Genomic DNA, 15,141 nt, shown 5'->3' with positions numbered 1-15,141 from the left:
CACTGCTTTTGACACAACAGTTCTGGTGAACAGTCACCCATTTTAACATGTCAGCAGCCTAGTAATGGAAAATTGTAATTGGTCCAATTAAAGAAAATTCTTTCATGTTGACTGTGAATAACACTGTCAGGAATAAGAGAGCTCTTTGGTTGGATGGTAGATTTTAAAAAACAAAACTGATTGAAGGGGAAAATGTTTCCTCCTAAGCAAACAACCTCCAGAATTTTAGTAATGCCTTTTAGGTTCCACTTTAAAAAAAAAAACTGCTTTTAGTTTTCCCCTCTAAGCAGCCCATTAGTTCTTAATGGAGAGTTATTTTAGTTTATTTTTAATGTACATTTTAGCTATAACGCTTGGTGTTATAAATAAAAACTTTGCCTCAATGTACTACTTACAAGTAGGTTGGAAGGAAAGGTAGCTTAGCTGGGAGGATGATGGGAACCTTTAATAAAGAAAATCTTGTAGGACTTCGGAGACAAACAATCCTACAATTGAATGTTGGTCTTGCTAATGTCGTTGTAACTTGCAGAAATTACTTAGCCTCCTTTAGCCTCAGTTTCATTTTTTGGGAAACATTGATAATACCAGTCTTTTATAGTTTTTGTCAAAATTTGAGTTAATAAAGCACCTATCATGATGCCTGGCGTATATAGACATTTAACAAATAATTACTATTATGTGTATTTCATAATATAGTTTCATATCTCAGTAGTTATCTGGAATTACCCTGCATTTGTGTAGTAAGCATTATTATGATTTTTTTTTTCAGACAGTCTTTCTCTGTCGTCCAGGTTGGAGTGCAGTGGTGCGATCTTGGCTCACTGCAACCTCCGCCTCCTGGGTTCAAGCAGTTCTCGTGCCTCAGCCTCCTGAGTAGATGGGATTATAGGCGCCCGCCACCATGCCTGGCTAATTTTGGTATTTTTAGTAGAGATGGGGTTTTTCACTATGTTGGCCAGACTGGTCTCGAACTCCTGACCTCAAGTGATCCACCCGCCTTGGCCTCCCAAAGTGCTGGGATTATAGGCATGAGTCTCCGCGCCTGGCCTGTATAGTAAGCACTTATTAAATAACTGACGAATCATGAATTTCAGTTTATAACGGAAGATGGGAAAAAAACAACCACATCCAAGTTCTAAGTTTAAATGCAGAATATTTGTGTTTTCTCCATCTACGAATTTGGATCATTGACCAAAAGACCTCCCATGTGAACACCTGAAACAGATAAGGAGTGACTTTCCTCTACAGCAGTGGCCCTCCCACATTCCCAGCAGAGGAAGAGAAACGGCTGCATTTCATGTTTCTTTCAGGATCAGGTCATCCAGCTGATGAACGCAATCTTCAGCAAGAAGAACTTTGAGTCCCTCTCCGAAGCCTTCAGCATGGCCTCTGCGGCTGCTGTGCTTTCCCATAATCGCTACCACGTGCCGGTTGTGGTTGTGCCCGAGGGCTCTGCTTCCGACACTCACGAACAGGCTATCCTGAGGGTAAGACATTCATCCCCAAAGTGTGCCCCTCTGATTGTCATTCCTAGTGGAAGGCTTTCAGAAATCGGGACTATGGTCACAGCCAGTTGTAGCCCTTACAAGGACATACCCATTAAATGGAGGGCAAGGCTCATTTCCCTGAGCCTTGAAATGGAGACGTGACCACTGGGTGAACTAGCCACAGAACGCTTCAACTCTATTTAAAAAAATTTTTTTTTCCTAGAGGATTTTTAATTTTAATTTTTATTGCTTTTTTTGAGACAGAGTCTTGCTCTGTCACCCAGGCTGGAGAGTAGTGGCATGACTTTGGTTCACTGCTGCCTCCACCTCCTGGTTTCAAGTGATTCTTGTTCCTCAGTCTCCCAAGTAGCTGGGATCACAGGCACACACCACCATGCCTGGCTAATTTTTGTATTTTTAGTAGAGATGGGGTTTTGCCATGATGGCCAGGCTGGCCTTGAACTAGCCTCCCAAAGTGCTGAGATTACAGGTATGAGCCACCGTGCCTGGCCTCTCCCTAGAGGATTTTAAATAGTACAGGCTTGGCTGGGCGTAGTGGCTCACGCCTGTAATCCCAGCACTTTGAGAGGCCGAGGCGGGCGGATCACGAGGTCAAGAGATTGAGACCATCTTGGCCAATATGGTGAAAGCCCATCTCTCTACTAAGAATACAAAAATTAGCAGGGCATGGCATGCACCTGTAGTCCCAACTACTTGGGAGGCTGAGACAGGAGAATCACTTGAACCCGGGAGGCGGAGGTTGCAGTGAGCCGAGATTGCGGCACTGTACTCTAGCCTGGTGACAGAGCGAGACCCTGTCTCAAAAAAAAAAAAAAAAGTACAGGCTTTCAATAAGTGCAGGAATATTGCATTTCTAGGTCTGTAACTCCAGATGTATAGAAAAGTCTTGCTTCTAAAATGCATTTCCCAATACCAAACTTTCTTTGTCGTATTTTTTTATTTTGTTTTGTTTTTTTGGACAGGGTCTCGCTGTATCATGCAGGCTGGGATGCCGTGGCACGATCATGGCCCACTGCAGCATAGACTTCCTCCAGTACCCAAATTTTCTAACTATATTGTTTTACAACAGCTGTTTTAATTCTCAAGTAATTCTGGTGTTTATGGTTGATCAGTTCTCTTCTTTCCTGGTCCTGATGAGATATCTTTTTGCCTCTTTATAGCACAGTCCTCCCTTTCACTCAGCAGTAAGCATAGACTTCTCCTTTGTGTTAACTCTTTGAACAGAGCAAATGCACAGATCTTGAATATGCTTAGAACTTTCATCTCAAATGAGGCATTTTGTTGCTGTTGTTTGGGAACCAGTGATAAGCTAAGATCTTCGTGAGAAATTAGCATTTTATTTATGTCTAAGTGTTGGGTTTCCACTTAGGACAGTCCTGTCTGTCCCATTAGATCTACTTTGGTGGCCCCTGCAGATAGCCTCCTGAGTGAGTACCCTGTTCTTCAAAATTGCCCATTTTCTCTCTACATACAACTTGTATACCCTCAACAAAGACTTGGGTAGAAAGTAACCCGATGAACATAGTTTGCTGTGAGTCAAGAGGGGCTAAGAGGACAAAGTGGAAAAATAATTGACTCGGAAACTAAATAGATGGTTTGAGTCCTGGCTCAACTACTTAACCGGCCACGTGACCTTTGGCAGTCCCTTAACCTCTTATGGCTTGTTTCTTCACCTGTGCAATAAGGATTATTCTATCTGTGTCATACAATTGATAGGAGAATATATGTAAAGGGCCCAGCCTGGTATATGCTTGTAGTTGACTTTCAACAAATGATAGTTATTAATGTTATCCATATTTCTTTAATTTTCCCATTGCTGGTAGCATCCTAAAGTATTTTTCTGGCTGATTTATTTATTTATTTGTTTGGTAGAGACAAGGTCTCACTGTGTTGCCCAGGCTGGTCCCAAACTCCTGGCCTTAAATGATAATCACTCCCATCTCAGCTTCCCAAAGTACTGCAGTTACAGGCATGAGCCACTGCACCCAGCCTGGCTGAGACATTTATTTTTTTCTTTTTCAGAGACAGGGTTTCCCTCTGTTTCCCAGGCTGGAGTATAGTGGCACAGTCATAGCTCATGCTAACTCTTAGGCTCAAGCAATCCTCCTGCCTCAACCTCTTGAGTATCTGGGACTATAAGCACATGACACCATGCCCAGCTAATTTTTTAATTTAAAAAACTGTGGGTTTTTTTGTTTGTTTTTTTTTTTTTTAGTAGAAACGGCGTCTTGCCATGTTGCCCACGTTGGTCTTGAACTCCTGGCATCAAGTGATCCTCCTGACTCAGCCTCCCAAAGCACTGCAATTACAGGCGTGAGCCACCATGCCCAGTCTGATAAATTCTTTTAAAGATTCTGTAGCAGAGTGGATAGAATAGGGAATCAGAAAGAAGGAAATATATTGACCGGGTGTGGTGACTCACACCTGTAATAATCCATTTTAGGATTAGGCAGCAGACCCAAGGTCTGTGAAGATTTCCCAAAGCAGGGGGTTTGCTCTCCTGCAGAGCTTACAACCTATAGATAAAGCACCCCAGTAACAAAATTCTCTGCTCCTGTAGCCTTTGTTGTAACAAATAATTTTTTATTTATTTCCAGTTGCAAGTCACCAATGTTTTGTCTCAGCCTCTGACTCAGGCCACTGTTAAACTAGAACATGCTAAATCCATTGCTTCCAGAGCCACTGTCCTCCAGAAGACATCCTTCACTCCTGTAGGGTAAGTCTTGACCATGTTTTGGCAGGGCCCTGACCTCTTTGTTTTGGAAAGTTAGCCTGCAGCCAGTGTAACAGATTAATATAGATGTCACCATGATCATAAAACCAAATTTACCGAAGTTTCAGTTAGGTAAATTTGATCTACTGGTATCAAAAGCCTACAATTAAATATAAGAAAATGATTTTTAAAATGAAGATCATTTGGTTTTACTGTTTCATTCTCTATTTCTAGTTGACTCTGTCTTGTCGTTGTGATATAAGTAGCTATTTTAAAATTTAATATTTATCGATTTTTTTCGATAAATGTTTATTATAGGAAAAATACAGAAAAACACAAAAAAGAAAATGTAACTCACCCATAATTCTACCATTCAGAGATAACTTTTGCTAACTTTTGTTTTTTTTTTTTTTTGAGGCGGAGTTTTGCTCTTGTTGCCCAGACTGGAGCGCAATGGTGCCATCTCAGCTCACCACAAACTCTGCCTCCTGGATTCAAGCAATTCTCCTGCCTCAGCCTCCCGACTAGCTGGGATTACAGGTGCCCGCCACCATGCCTGGCTAATTTTTTGTGTTTTTAGTAGAGACAGGGTTTCACCATGTTGGCCAGGCTGGTTTCGAACTCCTGACCTCAAGTAATCCACCCACCTCGGCCTTCCAAAGTGCTGGGATTACAGGTGTGAGCCACTGCACCTGGCCTTTTTAAAAAATTTTTTTAAAAATTAGAGATGGGGGCTGGGTGTAGTGGCTCACGCCTGTAATCCCAGCACTTTGGGAGGCCGAGGTGGGTGGATCACTTGAGGTCAGGAGTTCAAAAACAGCCTGGTCAACATGGCGAAAACCCTGTCTCTACTAAAAATACAAAAAATTAGACGTCGTGGCACACGCCTATAGTCCCAGCTACTTCAGAGGCTGAGGCAAGAGAATCGCTTCAACCCGGGCGGCAGAGGTTGGCAGTGAGCTGAGATGGCGCCATTGCTCTCCAGCCTGGGTGACAGAGTGAGGCTCCATCTCTATTTAAAAAAAAAAAAAAAAAAATCAGGATATGCTTTATATGTAACAATGTGCCACAAACTTCTTTTTTTTTTTTTGAGGCAGAGTCTCGCTCTGTCGCCCAGGCTGAAGTGCAGTGGCACGATCTCGGCTCACTGCAAGCTCCGCCTCCTGGGTTCACACCATTCTCCTGCCTCAGCCTCCCGAGTAGCTGGGACTACAGGCGCCTGCCACCACGCCTGGCTAATTTTTTGTATTTTTAGTAAAGATGGGGTTTCACCGTGTTAGCCAGGATGGTCTCAATCTCCTGACCTCGTGGTCCACCCACCTCGGCCTCCCAAACACAAACTTCTTTTTATAGGATTAAATATTCTTTTACAATTTTTTTTTTTTTTTTTTTTTTTTTGAGATGGAGTTTTCTTCTTGTTGCCCAGGCTGGAGTGCAATGGCGTGTTCTCGGCTCATTGCAATCTCCACCTCCCAGGTTCAAATCCCTCAGCCTCCCGTGTAGCTGGGATTACAGGCACCCGCCACCACACCTGGCTAATTTTTGTATTTTCAGTAGAGATGGGGTTTTATCATGTTGGCCAGGCTGGTCTCTTAACTGCCTCAGCGTCCCGAGTGACTGGGATTACAGGCATTTGACCTCAGGTGCTCCTCCCACCTCAGCCTCCAAAGTGCTGGGATTACATGTGTGAGCCACCATGTCCGGCCTTTACAATGATTTTCAGTGACTGCATATTATTGCTATGTAATTTTTTAAAAACTAAGGCCCAATTTACTGGGTATGGTGGCTCGCCTATAGTTCCGGCTACTTGGGAGGCTGAGGTGGGAGGATCGCTTGAGGCTGGGAGGTCTAGGCTGTAGTGAGCCATGATCATACCATATCATTCTAGCCTGGGTGACAGAGAGAGACTCTGTCTCAAAAACAAAAACAAAAAATTAAAGGTAAAGCTGGGCACAGTAGCAGGTACTTGTAGTCCCAGCTACTTGGAGGTTGAGGCAGGAAGATCATTTGAACTGAGGAGCTTAAGATCAGTCTGGGCAACATAGTAAGACCTGTCTCTAAAAGAAAAAAATTAAGGGTCAATTTTTATATGAATTAGTGTTTTTCCCAGCTAACTGCCTTTTTTTTTTTTTTTTTGAGACAGTCTCACTCTGTTGCCCAGGCTGGAGTGCAGTGGCATGATCTCAGTTCACTGCAACTTCTGCCTCCCAGGTACAAAGAATTCTCCTGCCTCAGTCTCCCAATTAGCTGGAATTACAGGCACCCGCCACCACACCCGGCTAATTTTTTTTTATTTGTAGTAGGGATGGGGTTTCACCATGTTGCCCAGGCTGGTTTTGAACCCCTGACCAAAAGTGACCCGCCTGCCTCGGCCTCCCAAAGTGCTGGGATTACAGGCATGAGCCACTGGCCCTGTATGGAACTTTTTGAAGTGTTAAATTAGTTTGTAAGTTATTGAGATCAGGAGTTTTCAATTTTAGAGAGAAAATGCATTTCTTAATCATAAGCATGGAAAGGTCGAAATTATACCAAAAAATTAGCCACAATTATACTATCGTACACCAACCTCTTTGTACATTTTGGAGTATTTTCTTCTACATTTTTGTTGTTGTCATTGTAAAACATAATTGGGATCATACTGTAAAAAAAACTTCCCAATTTTACATTACACTGTGGAAAGCTACCAGAAGGAGTTTGAATTTTAGGAGTGGTGGGAGTAACAAAGGAAAAGAAAATGTAGGAAACCTAGAGGTGTTCATTTTAGATACTTTTCTCCACATTCCAATCTGTGATTAAGCATGAGGATTGGGCACAGTGGCTCACGCCCCAGCCTGCACTTAGGGAGGCTGAGGCGTGTGGATCACTTGATCTCAGGACCCTGTCTCTACAAAAAAAACCCAAAATTATCGTGATGGGGTGTGCCTGCCGTCCCAACTTTTGGGGAGGCTGAGGTGGGAGGATCAATTGAGCCTAGGAGTTTGAGGCTGTGGTGAGCTGTGATCGCGCCACTGTACTCCAGCCTGGGTGACAGAGTGAGAACCTGTCTCAAAATAAAATAAAAGTGACAACCTGTCTCAAAATAAATAAAATAAAATAAAATAAGCATGAGATTGCCCAAGTGGGGTGGGAAGTCAAAAAGGTAGGGAGTGGGCTAGCCTTGAACAGTCTTCAGGAGACATTTTGTAGCTCCTGTTTGTTATATCCATGACTTTCCTACCTGAGTTCTTGCTAAGCCCATTGTCATTCTTAACAGGGATGTTTTTGAACTAAACTTCATGAACGTCAAATTTTCCAGTGGTTATTATGACTTCCTTGTCAAAGTTGAAGGTGACAACCGTTACATTGCAAATACCGTAGAGGTAAGTGTTTTTCTTTCCTTCCCATTGCCATGTTAGTATATCCAAGGAAATGGCCACACTGACACTGTATTAATCATCTGGTCCATTGACTTTTATCTACAACCAAGTTATTGCGTTTATGTGGAGCGAGGGCTGCATTCAATCTTTGCTGTTTGACAGACTTAGCCAAGGCAGTAACTCAAGAACTTGGTCATAGTGAATTTTATTTTACTTGTAAGTTTTTCATTTTCCATTATAATTTAGCATTACTATCTTACATGAAATTTAGTTAGTGGAAAAAATAAAAATCACCCATAATTCCACCGAGGCTTAAACTCTTAAAGTGTTTTGTGTGATAGGCTTTGGTGGGTTTAGAAAAGTGCTTGATGCCAAGTAGATGACAAAAAGCATCAAATGACACATATATAACACTATAATGAAGCTATTTGGGTAAAGGATAAAAGAAAATCGGTAATCTTTCATAATGAACTGTGTTTCAGATGTTTAGCTACCTCTAGCTGGGTTAAAGGTCAAAGTAGCTTTAAGGATAGAAAGCCTTGTATACCTGATGCTTTGTGGGAATGAGGTAGTTCACATGAGTATTTTTCCCAGCTAATTGAAATTTACCCCATCTGGCACCGTGGCTTTCATTGTAATCTTTTTAGATAGAAGTTTATTTAAGATGAGTTACACATTTTCCTACTTTCTTACTTCCAATTTAAGATGGTTTCTTTGTGTTTCATGACCTTGACGCTTGAAGAGGACTGGCTCTCAATTTGTAGAATATCTCTCAGTTTGTGTTTGTCTGATGTTTCTTCATGATCGGATTCGGGTCATGCATTTTCCTCAGTTCTATCCCAAAAGTAATGCTCTGCCCTGCTCAGAGCATGAAGTATATGATGTTGATATGTCTCATTACAGGTAATGTTAACCTTGATCACTTGAGTAAGGTGATTGTGTGCTAGGTTTCTCTGCTGTAAAGTTGCTGTTTTTCTGCTTGTATTTAAGTGTCTTGTGGGGTGATACTTTGAGACTCTGTAAGTATCTTCATGATCTTGTCTGTAATAGTTATTACTGTGTTGTTTGCCAAAGGGTGATTTTCTCTTTCATTGGTTCTACATTTTTAAAATTGGAATACTATAAGAAAATAACTGTTTTTTATCCTGTTTATTTATTTGTTTATAACTATAATAATTCTTTATCATAACATGTTTATAATGTAATATATTATCTATAATTCATATGTTTACAATAATTGCATCATGGATATTTATTTTACTATATACACTGTGATCCATGACTGTCATTTATCTTGTTGCTCATTTTATCCTAGGTTTGGCCTTTGGAGAGCTCCTCAAATTGGCTCCTGTGACACTTGCTTTCTTTTAATGACAGAATTAACAGCTAGAAAGTTTGACCTTTTCAAAAATGGGGCATTACTTCCCATAGATAGATTCAATGCTTGCATTTAAAGTTTGGCAGAAAGGAAGATGTTTTCTGGAACTCGAATCTGTCCACCTCATGTGTTGACCTTTTGAGCATGAGACATCTGATCTTAGTCCGTTCACTATGGATAGAAACTATTGTAGAGTGTGCCTTGATCCTTTCAAATCCACATTCTTTTAATGTTAGTTTCCTACGTTAAGAGGACTTATTTGCAGCTGAACATATTAAAAGGAAAGTTCTTTTTTTTTTTTTTTTCTTGAAACCTCTTCTTCCCTCTACTGCCAGTCCGTCTTAAATGCCAGGCTTATACCTCACAGTTCTAAACCCTTTCCTTTCTTGTGACTTCTACCTTCTAGTCAGTTACCAGGTCCTATTGATCCCACCTCTGATTGTCTTTTCCATGAGTCTTTTGTTGTTACAGTCACCAAATTACTCTTTTCTCCATATTCGTACCAATATTTGATATTTTTAGGTTTTGGTAATCTGATGCATATGAAAAGGTATCTTGTTTTAATGTCTTTCCTTGGTTACTGGTAAAGTTAAACATCTTTTTTTGTATTTATTAGCTAATTAGGTTTCCTTTCTAGTGAATTGTTTCATATCTTTGCCTGGTTTTCTTTTGGTTTGTTAGTCTTATTACTGATTTTTAGGAGTGATATATGTTTAGTCGTGAGCATCGGATATCTTCCCCTAGAATTGCTTTATGGCATCTCTTGATGCACAAAATTTAATTTTAATGAAGCTTAATTTAAGCATCTTTTCCTGGGGCCAGGTGAGGTGGCTCATGCCTGTAATCCCAGCAGTTTGGGAGGCTGAGGTGGGTGGATCACTTGAGGCCAGGAGTTCAAGAGCAGCCTGGCCAATATAGCAAAATCCTGGCTCTACTAAAAATACGAAAATTAGCCAGGCGTGGTGGCACGCACCTGTAATCCCAGCTACTTGGGAGGCTGAAGCAGGAGAATCACTTGAACCTGGGAGGTGGAGGTTGCAGTGAGCCAAAATCACACCACCGCACTCCAGCCTGGGCAACAGAGCGAGACTGTCTCAAAAAAATAAGTAAATAAATAAAATATAAGTTTTTTGCTAGTCTGTGTTTTTTATGTCTTCTTTAAGACGAGCCTGTGCTACCCCAAAGTCAAAAAGATATTCTCCAGTTTTTTCTTTTTTTATTTTTATTTATTTTTGAGACAGAGTCTCGCTCTGTCACTCAGGCTAGAGTATAGTGGCACGATCTTGGCTCACTGCAACCTCTGCCTCCCGGGTTCAAGCGGTTCTCCTGCCTCAGCCTCCCAAGTAGCTGGGACTACAGGTATGTGCCACCACACCCGGCTAATTTTTGCATTTTTAGTAGATACAGGGTTTTGCCGTATTGGCCAGGCTGGTCTCCAACTCTTGGTCTCCCAAAGTGTTGGGATTACAGGCATGAGCCACTGCACCTGGCCCTCCAGTGTCTTCTGAACAGTTTTTAAGTTGTTTTCCCCTTATATTTGGGGCTTCGGTCTATCCGAAGTTCATTTTTGTTGCTGTAGTATTTTACACCCTGTCTATGGTTGTACTTATTGCATTATATTACCATTGTTTATATGCATTGCTTTTTCTTTTTCTTTCTTTCTTTTTTTTTTTTTTTTTTTTTTGAGACAAGGTCTCATTTTACCATCCAGGCTGGAGTGCAGTGGTGTGATCATGTCTCACTGCAGCCTTGACCTACTGGGCTCAGGTGATCCTCCCACCTCAACCTACCAGGTAGCTGAGACTACAGGCATGCACCACCATGCCAGCTAATTTTTGTATTTTTTTCTAGAGACTGGATTTTGCCATGTTGCCCAGGCTGCTCTTGAACTCCTGGGCTCAAGTGATCTGCCCACCTTTGCCTCCCAAAGTACTGGGATTATCGGCGTGAGCCACCACCTGCATTGCTTTTTCACTCGGCTGAGAACTCCTATGGATGGAAACTAAATCTTCTTCTTCTTCTTTTTCTTCTTCTTATTTTTTTTATTTATTTATTTTTTTTTTGAGACAGTCTCGCTCTGTTGCCAGGCTGGAATGCAGTGGTGCAATCCTGGGTCACTGGAATCTCTGCCTCCCAGGTTCAAGCAATTCTTCTGCCTCAGCCTCCTGAGTAGCTGGGGCTACAGGCATGCGCCACCACACCCAGCTAATTTTTGTATTTTTAGTAGAGACGGGGTCTCACCATGTTGGCCAGGATGGTCTTGATCTCTTGACCTTGTGATCCGCCCAGAAGTACTGGGATTACAGGCGTGAGCCACCATGCCTGGCCTAAATCTTATTTTTTCAGTGCTTGGTTCCCATCTAACATCACTTAGAGGAAGAAAAGGATGGAGTGTTCTAAAGACGTTTTCCCACATTGTGGGCCCTTCAGAACTTTGGCAATCTTCCAGACTTAGCGCTTTTTTTTTTTTTTTTTTTTTTTGAGACGGAATCGCACTCTGTCGTCCAGGCTGGAGTGCAGTGGCACGATCTTGGCTCACTGCAACCTCCGTCTCCGCCTCCTGGGTTCAACTGATTCTCCTGCCTCAGCCTCCTGAGGAGCTGGGATTACAGGTACACACCACCTTCCCAGGCTAATTTTTTTGTATTTTTAGTAGAGACGGGGTTTTGCCATGTTGGCCAGGCTGGTCTCAAACTCCTGACCTCAGGTGATCTGCTCCCCTACTCGGCCTCTGAAAGTGCTGGGATTACAGATGTGAGCCACTAGGCCTGGCCGAGACTTAGCTTTTATTTATTGATTTAATAACAGCTTTATTGAGATATAATTCTCATACCATAAAATTTATCAATTTAAAGTATGTAATTCAGACTGGGCATGAGCCACCATGCTTGTAATCGCAGCACTTTGGGAGACTGAGGTGGGATGATCACTTGAGCCCAGGAGTTAGAGACAAGCATCCCAGCACTTTAGGAGGCTAAGGAGGGAGGATCGCTTGAGTCCAGGAGTTAGAGACAAGCGTCCCAGCACTTTGGGAGTCTGAGGCGGGAGGATCACTTGAGCCCAGGAGTTAGAGACAACTTGGGCAACACAGGGAGATCCCATCTCTACCAAAAATTTAAAAATAAATTAGCCGGGTATGGTGGCATGTACCTGTAGTCCCAGCTACTTGAGAGGCTGAGGCAAGAGGATCCCTTGAGCCTAGGAGTTTGAGGCTGCAGTGAACTGTGATCACACTACTGCACTCCAGCCTGGGCAACAGAGCGAGACCTTGTCTCAAAAAAACAAAAAGACTGGGTGCGTGGCTTACACCTATAATCCCAGCACTTTGGGAGGCCGAGGCGAGTGGATCGCCTGAGATCAGGAATTCGAGACCAGCCTGGTCAGCATGGTAAAACTAAACTAAACTAGGCAATCCAGTGTTTTTAGTCTATTCACAGGCATGTGCAACCCTTACCAGAATGCCATTCCAGAATATTTTTATCACCCTGGAGAGCAGCGTGATGTCTTTAGTAGTCACTCCCATTCTCTGCTCCTGCTTTCTGCTTTCTTTCTCTCTGGTTGCCTATTTGGGACATTTTGTATAAATGGAATCATACAATAAGTTACCTTTTGTGTCTGGCTTTTTTGTTTTTTCACTTAACCTAATACTTTTAAGGTTCTTCCATGTTGTAGCATGTATTAGTACTTTATTTCTTTTTATGGCAAAATAATATTCCATTGTATGGATATATCACATTTTGTTTACCTACTCATTAGTTAATAACATTTGAGGTATTTCTCCTTTTTGGCTCTTATTAGTAATGCTACTGTGAACATTTGTATATAACTTTTTGTTTGAACACAGTTCTTTCAGGTATAGCTTAGGAATAGAATTCTTGTGTCATATGGTAACTCAGTGTTTCACTTTTCAAGAAACAAGTTTTCAAAGCAGCTGTACCATTTTACGTTTCTACCAGCAATGTATGAGGGTTCCAATTTTACTACATCCTCACCAACACTTGTTATTATCTGACTTTTTGATTCTAGCCATCGTAGTGGGTATAAAGTAGTATCTCATTATGGTTTTGATTTCCATTTCTCTGATGGGTAATAATGTTGAGTATCTCTTTATGTGCTTATTGGTCTCTTGTGTATCTTCTTTAGAAGAATGTCTATTCAAATCCATTGTCCATTGAAAAAAATGTTTTTGGTCTTTTTTTCTTCCTTCCACAATCTATATACCTCTTATTTCCTTTCATTTATCTTTATCTTTATTTGTCTTTATCTTTTTGTTATCTTTTTGTATTCTTGAGTTGTAAGAGTTTCTCTGGTTAGAGGTTCCTTGTTAGATACATGATTTGCAAATATTTTCTCGCAGTCTGAAGGTTGTATTTTCACTTTCATGATGTTGTCTTTTGAAGCATAAAAAATTTTAATTTTGATGAAGTTCAGTTTAAAAATTTTGTTGTTGTTGTTGTTGTTTGTGCTTTAGGTGTCATGTCTAAGAAACCATTGTCTGATCCAAAGTTATGAAGATTTACTGCTATGTTCAAAAGTATAAAAAGAATTTTATACTTTTGGCTCTTACCCTTAGGTTTCTGATTCATTGTGAGTTAATTTTTGTGTATGGTGTGACGTAGGGGGTCCAGTCTTATTTTGCAATTGTCCTAGAACCATTTGTTGAAAAGACTGTGCTTTCCCTAACGAATTGCCTTGGCACATACATCCTTGTAGGAATCACTTGACCATAAATGTAAGGGTTGATTTCTGGACTCATAATTCTATTTCATTAATCTGTATTTTTTGTCCTTATGCCAATACCACGCCGTCTTGATTACTGTAACAGCTTGGCATTTTGTGACATCAAATCTGGTGTTTGTCCAAGTGTTTCTGTGATTGTTGGAAAAATTATCTAAGTACAAAATAGCAGAAATGGCTAATAGGTGTTGTTCATGCAATGATAATAAGCCCCCATTGAGGCCATTTGCTGTCCTTTTCCTCCCTTAGTGATGGAGTAAGCATTACAAAATCTTCTGTCTTCCTCCTTATTACATTAGAGGGGTGTGTGTGTGTGTGTGTGTGTGTGTGTGAGAGAGAGAGAGAGAGAGAGAGAGAGAGAGAGTCGGCTCTGACCTTTGCCATATATGCAAATTTTCTTTGTAATTTCAGTAATAGTCACACTTAGAGCCTCAGAGCAGGTCACTGGGTCCTGTTTGTCCTCCCAGGAGATGCTCGACATTGGTCAGAGTGCATTAACGGTGGTTTGTTGTGGAAGTCCTGTAATAGCCCTCATTGACATTGGACTGACTGTCAGGGGAAGCATGGGTTTTGGAAGCTTTCATTAGCATTAATTGCCCCTAATGCACCATCATTTTTGACAGTAATAAGCTAAACAGGGGTGTTATTACTCCCAGCAGAAAGACTGCATTTCCTGGCATTAGAACATTTTTTGAGATGTATATGGCATGTGGTGCAAGCAGAGAAAGGAATAGCATGATCCAGTGTAAAGCAGGCTTAGCTGCATTTCAAGTAGAGAAATAAGTCCCTTTCCTATTGTAAAAATGAATCCTGCAGTGTTAGTTGGAAGGAAGAAGCAGCTAATCAACAGGGTTCCTACACTGAACTCTTTAAAGAGGGCTTTGGAAAAAGTTACGATTTTTATTTCTAAATTTACTTTAAAAGAGTAGCATGAAAATGCTTTTCTTTTGAGTGTTTCCAGAGACCCATTTATAGTGAGATTTTAGGAGCAGAAGGATTTGTTTTAAACTGTTCCCTATTTAAGAACAGCCCTACGGGTGTTTATGTGCAACAAAGAAAGCTGTAACTTAGGAAGGCTTTTTAAATTCGGGCTGAGAGCAAACCAAGAATGATGCAAGTTCACTGCAGTTTGCCGTTTGCTCACTCTATGTGTCTGCATTGTCGGGGGATGCTCAGGATGTCTTGAGAACACACACGAAGCTGGATCCTGATTAGCGGGCTTTAGTGGCTAAGTTAGTGCTGAGAGTTTAGAGCCAGGATTCTAAGTGAAAACCTAAAAGCTGATAGCTTCCTTATTGCTATCATTAGGAGACACTGAAGACTTTACACAATTCTTTTTTTTTTTTCTTTTGAGGCGGAGCCTTGCCCTATTGCCCAGGCTGGAGTGCAGTGGCGTGATCTTGGCTCACTGCAACCTCCGCCTTCGGGGTTCAAACCATTTTCCTGTCC

The 15,141-nt window shown here is 41.4% G+C and overlaps 1 protein-coding gene across 3 annotated transcripts in view; it reads left to right on the top strand.

Moving 5' to 3' along the window:
- RPN2 (ribophorin II) overlaps positions 1-15,141 on the top strand; it is a 60,438-nt gene that overhangs the window by 24,663 nt on the left and 20,634 nt on the right. For all 3 annotated transcript variants that reach the window (XM_008018042.3, XM_008018029.3, XM_037982788.2), the window contains exons 7-9: positions 1,311-1,487; positions 4,106-4,224; positions 7,475-7,580. In XM_008018042.3, coding sequence (XP_008016233.2) covers positions 1,311-1,487; positions 4,106-4,224; positions 7,475-7,580 — 402 coding nt within the window. The remainder of the gene's footprint in view (positions 1-1,310; positions 1,488-4,105; positions 4,225-7,474; positions 7,581-15,141) is intronic.

The sequence above is a fragment of the Chlorocebus sabaeus genome, chromosome 2 (assembly GCF_047675955.1).
Source record: "Chlorocebus sabaeus isolate Y175 chromosome 2, mChlSab1.0.hap1, whole genome shotgun sequence".
In the NCBI taxonomy this organism is placed as follows: Eukaryota; Metazoa; Chordata; class Mammalia; order Primates; family Cercopithecidae; genus Chlorocebus; species Chlorocebus sabaeus.
Note: the sequence above shows the minus strand (reverse complement) of the source record. Positions and strands in the feature narration are given on the sequence as shown.